Source organism: Herpailurus yagouaroundi, unplaced genomic scaffold, assembly GCF_014898765.1.
Source record: "Herpailurus yagouaroundi ecotype Mexico unplaced genomic scaffold, PumYag 193, whole genome shotgun sequence".
Classification (NCBI taxonomy): domain Eukaryota; kingdom Metazoa; phylum Chordata; class Mammalia; order Carnivora; family Felidae; genus Herpailurus; species Herpailurus yagouaroundi.
In genome coordinates this window covers 3,434,181-3,441,717 of record NW_024412424.1, presented here as the reverse complement: position 1 = coordinate 3,441,717, position 7,537 = coordinate 3,434,181, and the positions used below count along the sequence as shown (strand labels likewise).

General features: G+C 48.0%; 1 protein-coding gene across 5 annotated transcripts in view; it reads right to left on the bottom strand.

The window, feature by feature from the left end:
* Positions 1–7,537, bottom strand: part of GATAD2A (GATA zinc finger domain containing 2A) — an 88,660-nt gene that overhangs the window by 33,221 nt on the left and 47,902 nt on the right. For 4 of the 5 annotated variants that reach the window (XM_040445039.1, XM_040445042.1, XM_040445040.1 and 1 more), the window contains exon 3: positions 4,120–4,388. In XM_040445039.1, coding sequence (XP_040300973.1) covers positions 4,120–4,388 — 269 coding nt within the window. The remainder of the gene's footprint in view (positions 1–4,119; positions 4,389–7,537) is intronic. The other variant, XM_040445041.1, reaches the window with a different exon arrangement.

Here is a 7,537-nt window from a genome sequence, read left to right as displayed (position 1 = left end):
ACACACACACACACACACACACACACACACACACACACACACACTGGAGTATTACTCGGCAATCAAAAAGAATGAACTCTTGCCATTTGCAACTATGTGGATGGAACTGGAGGGTTATTATGCTAAGTGAAATTAGTCAGATAAAGACAAATATCATATGACTTCACTCATATGAGGATTTTAAGACATAGAACAGATAAACATAAGGGAAGGGAAGCAAAAATAATATAAAAACAGGGAGGGGGACAAAACATAAGAGACCCTTAAATATGGAGATCAGAGGGTTACTGGAGGGGTTGTGGGAGTGGGGAATGGGCTACATGGGTAAGGGGTAATAAGGAATCTACTCCTGAAAACGCTGTTGCACTATATGCTAATTTGGATGTAAATTTAAAAAATAAAATTAATTAAAAAAATTTTTTAATATACACAAATTGGGAGCCTAAGTCAGAAAAACTGTCAGAGATAGAGAGGGGAACTGTAGAGAGGGAAAGAACGGACTTTACCCCTTTGTCTGCCTATGTATGCTACATATCACTCCAATGTAGTAAAAAAAAGGTTTTATCTTGGTGATTTCAATTCACCAGCCACTCACTGCCTTAAAGAAAAAGAAAATTATCTCTCCTAGAAGCCACCAAAAACTCCCTCCAGTCTTCAACAGCCCAATTTGAGTCATAAGACAGCATGAAAGAAAATGAGGCAGTTTTGAAACAGAGCCAAACAAATTCTAGACACAGAATACTATACAATAGTGAAAATGAATTAACTACTGCTCAATTCAACAACATGGGTACATCTCACAAACATTATATTGAATGAAAGCAAGCAAAGGGTACAGACTGCACAATTCCATTTATTTAAAGTACAAAAACAGAAAATTATCTATGCTGTTAGAAGAAACTGGTTACCCTCAGAGGGTAGTGATAAGTGGGCTAAAGGGGGCCTCAAGGTTGTTTCTTGATTCTAGTTTACAAGGATGTATTCGGCTTGTGAAAATTGGCACCCATCTGTACTTTTCAGTATGTGTACTACATCTCAATTAAAAAACAAAAATGAAATTCTCTCAGCACGACAATCTAAAATTGGCACGTTAGAGGCATCTGGGTGGCTCAGTCAGTTAAACATCAGACTCAGTTTTAGCTCAGGTCTTGATCTCACAGTTCATGCGTTTGAGCCCTACAGTGGGCTCTGCACTGAACCTGCTTGAGATTCTCTATCTCCCTCTCTCTGCCTCTCCCATGCAGGCATGCATCCTCTCTCTTTTCAAAAATAAATAAATATTTAACGTTTATTTATTTTTTATTGTTAAATGTTTATAAACAATAAACATTTAATGTTTATTTATTTTTGAGAAGAGAGAGACAGAGCATGAGTGGGGGAGGAGAGAGAAAGAGGGAGACATAGAATTTGAAACAAGCTCCAGGCTCTGAGCTGTCAGCACAGAGCCCGAAGCAGGGCTTGAACTCACAGACCGCGAGATCATGACCTGAGCTGAAGTCGGACGCTTAACAAACTGAGCCACCCAGGTGCCCCAATAAACAAACATTTAAAATAAATGAGTAAAAATAAAACTGGCATGTTAATCTTACACGATTCAGTGAACCTGAAGCCAAAGAGCTTCAGCTAACCGAAACTATGGCCAGATACAGCCGTGCCGTGCCACCTTTTGATCTGGCCAGTGAGGGATCTCACACTAACCTGGGAACCAAGAACAACCACATTGTGCTATAGGAAGGTCCTTAAAGAGATGTTCTTGAGCCACATGCTCTCAACAAGGATCCAAAGACTGCCTGTTTCCAACAGAAACTGGGGCCGTACACTCCAGAACAGATTACAGTTTGGAAAGGCTTTGGGGTACTTGTTCCTGTAATTTTTGTCAAAATGCACAAGTGTACTTCTCCAATGAATTAAACAGAACATTCTACGTGGGAACTTGGGGAGATACTAGCTCTATATATGGACATCTTATTTTGAGCAAAGACTGAAGGGCAGTTGTTACCAACACTTGCTCTCCACCCTAGGACCAATTCTGGGTACATGTCTGTCACCCATCAACCTATTAGCCAGAGATTATCACCCATCTTACTATTGAAGAAACAAAGACTAAGATCATGTGCTCAAGATCAGCCAGGGAGTATGATGTGACCCCAACTATGCCTGTTGGCCACCAAGGCCAAACTCTGTCCACATTCTCATACTGCTTTATAAGTGTCTTGAGGTGTTTCTAGTCCTGGAGTACTGATCACCAATGCCCTGTGTGCCTAAGTTAATCTCTGATCCCTGCTCCCTTGCATCCTTTATGTGTTGTAATGATATCATTCTCCATCAACTTCAGAAAACATGGTCTAAGTGACCTTGGGTTGGAAGCCAATGGGCATAGTGGGAAAAGTCTGGAAGCAAGAGGCCCAGAGGCCAAATGTAGCCCCAGGCTGTATCAACAGAAAGATCTGGTAACCTCTCCCTCACAATCCACTGGGCTGCCCTGCAGGGCAGCAAGGTGATAACATGAGAAAATGCACACCAGGAGCCCAGGATCACGAGAAATATCCAGCAGATGGAGTGCCTGGGTGGCTCAGTTGGTTAAGGGTCTCACTTTGGTTCAGGTCATGATCTCACAGTCCGGTCCATCGGGGGTTCAAGCCCTACTTCCGGCTCTGTGCTGACAGCTCAAGCCTGGAGCCTGCTTCAGATTCTGTGTCTCCCTCTCTCTCTGTCCTTCCCCGACTCATGCTTTCTCTCTCTCTCTCTCAAAAATAAACATTAAAAAAATTAAAGAAAGAAACAAACATCCAGCAGATCTTCACAAACAACAGGAGGCTCTTAATCCTCCTCAGCTACCTGATATAGTACCTGAGACACTACTGAGGACCAAGTCAGAGGGAGAGAAAGGAGAACCAGACTTACAATTTTATTTCTGGAACTTTAAAAGAGGCCTCTGGGACAGGAACAGCAAAAAGCACAGCCAGACAGAAAAAGGCCTTTTTGGGTAGTAGAAACACAGAGCACACACCCCCTCAAACTAAGATGCTTCCCCAGTAGAAGGGGTTGGATTTTCCCATTTATCTCAAAGAGGTAAAAATTGTAAAGCTGAGAAATACCAGGCCAGATAATCTCTGAAGTTCTTAGGATTCCAAAAGTCTGAGCTCCAAAATGAATTTAACATGAAGACTACAGGGTGGAGTCCCTGTGTGGGGTTAGTCAACACTCATGAGAAGGCAAAACGTTCCCAGCTTCCCTAGCTCTGCACCTGCCACCCTCACCCCCACTCTGGGCAAACAGACATGGAAGGGAGTCTGCAGGGGAGGATTAGGGGGTTGGTGAGGGGTGGCCAGGAGACTGTGGCCATACCAACACACCCACTGTGGCGTATCTGGCTCATAGGACATCTAAGCGTAAACATGCTAGAGAAAATGGTTCCCACCAGAGCTCCAAGGGGAGCGGTGACAGCAGAAGTTAGGCCCAGATTTCTCTTTACAGAAAGAAAAGAATGTTTCTGAGTGAAGAAATGAGGGAGGTAGGGAAAGGGGGTAAAGTGAGTCTTAATTCTTTCAAGTTTTTTCCTTAAGAACCTCATAAAACTGAGGATCTGAATACTCTTGAAGTAATCAGTACTGACTAACGAAAAATCAACAGACCACACCACAGACTTGAATAGTGACCTCCTCCTTCACAACGTGCTGCCTAAGAGGAGTGGTGGCGCATGTGAGAAGCATCTCTGAGCTGGACTCCAGACTCTGCCCCCAGCCTAGTTACCCAGATCCAGTATAGAATCCCTGGCCTCCAGAACCCCAGATCTGTAAAGCAGGGACATATACTGAAATGAAAAACTCCCAACTTTTTCTACAAGCCAAAAGCACCAGCTGAAGAAACAAATGGTATCAGTTTAATGAAGACTCACTGCCTTGCAGGGCAGCCAATGGAGGATACTGCCCCTTCTTCCTGTGAGACCCACACCCCTTGCCATTGATGTCCAGGCCCCAGTGAGGAGATCCCTTGTCCAGGACAGCACAGCAATGCCAGGACTAGAACCCGTAACTCACCAAGGGCTGCTTCCTCAGGCCCATCTCCCCACCGCCTTCTCACACCCACAAGACCTGGTTCCAGGTCCCTCCTGCTCACCTGTATGAGGTACGCATGTCCACGGGCCCGTCGCCCGCCTGCCCTTCACATCTGCCCATGGCTGTCACCTCTGCCCCCCTCAGCAACCCTTGGGCTGGGCCTGCTCCTGGCTCAGGCGTCACTCTCATGTCTCCGTCAGTGTTTAAATCTGAAGACAACAATCCTCTCTCCATTTTTATTTTCTTGCTTTCCACATCATCCTCTGCTGGGTCCCGTTCAAGCGCTCGTTTCTGACTCCGTGTTCGGCATGCTTCTTCAGTCATTCTGAACTTTGGAAGGAGAAAACATGACATTTAAACTTGGCACAACCAAGTTGCTACCTTCTTAGAAACTTCAGTGTGTCAGCTTGAAGAGTTTTCCTTGCCCCATGATGATAGTAGAAGTCGGTACAACAAATGCAGGCCTCACAAAGTGTGCCCAGGACCTTTCTTAACTGACATGGGAAGGCTGGGCAAGATCCATGGAGCATCTGGGGAGCTGAGACCTGCAGGGACCTGGACAGAAACAATGGAAAGTGGCTGATTATTAGAAGGAAGAGGAATTCTCTGTGCTCCAAATTCAAAAGCAAAGAGAGGAAAACTGTTCTAGATCTGAACTTCCTGCCTATGGAATTCTGAGTACCTGCCCTAGGTTGGAGATTTCTGGAATCCGGGAAGGGGAGACACCGCTGTACCAGAAGCAGGGTCACTGCCCAGGTCCAGAACTGCACTGCACTGACTCGGGTTGACCATTCTCCCCTTTAGTGAGGGGCGGCCTCCTTACTCCCTGCTCACCTCAGGGGAGTGAGAAGTGGGGGTCACCTTTAACCCTTTGACTGCCAGCAAGGTAAACTTTGAGTGGGGTGAGAGCTGGCCCGTCACCATGCCAGCACCCTGTACCTGCAGCACACACATATCTTGATTTAAAGAAAGAAAAGAAGAAAAAAACAGCTGAGTCAGTTTTTGATCCCATGACATCACTGGGCTCCACATGACCCTTCCCAGGATTCAGTCTGAGAGACAAAGCACTTTCCAGAAAACCAGTCTGAACCGGTTCCAGACAACAAGCTGAAGTGTTGTTAACCCTCACAGAGACAGGACGGAGGACAGCGCAATGATGTCTGTCTGCAGGGAGGCTGCTGGCATTCCACAACAGAGTCTGGGACACAGGCGCTCGCTCTTAAAGGAGCCACTCCAGCCCCGATGTCCCAACAAGGCAGGACGCAGGAAATAAGACTGAAAGAGTCAGGGTCTAAAAAAGCCAAGCCAGAGTTCATGAGGGACAAAAAAGAATTTAGCTGCCAGGCTCTAGGAGGATTCCCAAAATGCCAGTTCTACACAGGATGGTAGGTGCCTATGTCTACCAACACAGGGTCCACAGAGGAACACACTACAAGCCCCTTGAGAATCTCAATTCATACCTGTGGTGTGCCTACACTGAAGGCCTCCTGGCTCTGTGTCCACACAGGCAGGGCATCTGGCACCCCAGTTTCCTCACCACAAATACCCTGAGAAGCCTGTCCTGGAGCCCACCTTCTGGGAGACTAGGGGCAACACAGAGCAATGAAGGGGCAACATCATCATACATGGGATGCATTCCTAAGATGACTCACTCACAACCTTGTTAAGGAGCCGATTTCTCAAATGAGCAACAGTGCAGGACCATGTCCTAGTGGCCTCTTCGGTGGACTTAGAGTTAAAGGAAAGAAATTGACTGCTGTTTCATGCTCCTGGCTCAGGAGGCAGAGCAGTCCACATGCACACGTGTCGGGCCACTGTGGCCTGGCCAGGGCACTCAAATATCTACTCCTACAGGCAGTCCAAAAGGGTCAAAATGAGCAAGTCTCCCAGTGGTCATATTACCCCCAGAATGCTCTCCACCCATGTTGACAGAAGGTGGGGCTGGAGAACTCTGAAGCCCAAGGGCATGGGCTACTGACAAGACTTCCATCTGCCCCCAACCCCTCCTGGCATACTAGCCTGTGCCTGCTGCCCACCCTGTACCAACTGCTCAGTCCTAGTCACCCCCCCAAACATCCCCCCATCTCTTCCTCCCACACTCTGTATGGATATGGTCTCCTAACTGCCCCAGAGAAAAGCAAAGGATACCCCATGTCCCTCTTAGCCTAAAGCTCTATGGCTTCTGTCCTTCTTTGGTATGTCTTGACAACAAACCCTGTCAGCCTGCTCAGTGAATCTATCAGTCCTCTCTGTGAGATTGCAGATAAGTCATTGCCCTGAGATGAGTGTCAGTCAACCTCCCCTCCCTCACTGTGGGAGGCATGGGTCATCTTTCCTTTGAGGGCTGCCTAAAAGAGAAGCTCCTTAAACATTTGGGGAATTGGACAAGAGTAACAATTTCAGTAGCTGCCTTGGACAGCAGGTAGCTGTGTTCCCAGGGCAAGAGAGGAGCCTGTCAGGATCAAAAAGGAGAAGAGACAAGACCAGGAAAGAGGCAAAAAGGCATGCCCACTAGAGTCAGAAGAAATTCTGTCCCTAAGGGAGAAGTTCCCAGTCTGGGCTGGTACAGACCAGGGAAGAATGGGACTGAGGTGGAGGAGGAGGATGCCCCCACCTCAATCCTGTACTTAAACTCCCCCATGCTTCCCCACTCTGCCTCCGTTCCAGCCTGGCACACCCACCTAGTGCAGTCTCTGGCCTTATAAGCTCCAGGCTCCAATCCAGGAAAGTCATCCAAACCCAGACCCTGCATGAAGTCCTTCCTCTCAAATACCCACACAGATTGGGCGGGTGGGGACCAACAACCAGTTCACCGTGTGCCAGGTCACTAGACTGACAAAGTAGTACCCAAGTGACCTCACTTCATTGTCACTAATATAAAATAAGCAAGCATAAAGGGCCAGAGCAGAGCCTCATACCCACACAGGGCTGCTCCTCTTCTAGCTCCAGTGACCACTCTGGGCCACAGGGCCCCAACAACACCCTAGTTCAGGTAGCTGATCAGGGTCCCCAGCAGAGGGCCCGGAATACAGCCTGTTTATGTTCTGTGTGCAGTGTCAAGCAAGGTAGCTCACTCTAAAGCCGAGGGACTGGAAATCTGCCAACCCTGGACCCAGAACCAATGGCCAGCCTGGCAGCACATGCATGCCCTGCCCTCTGGCTCCAGCAGGGCATTCTCGGGAGGGGTGGCCAGCTGCATCCCTCCCTCACCACAGAAAGGAACAGCACAGCTGGAGGGGGCAGGGCTGACTATGGCAGAGGGTGCGTCCAGCTCTGCACCACCTGCCCCGTGCCCCCCTCCATCTTGGGTAGGGCCTACTCCACAGCAAGATGGTTGCCTTAGAGGCCACAGGAAGCATTTGCTCCTGGGGAGTACAGGTGCTAATAAAGAATGCTCCTCCCTCCTCTCAGCAGGAAGGACCAGTGCCCTAGCACATTAGGGCTAGTGTCCATCACCCTGCAGGCACAAACCCAAGATC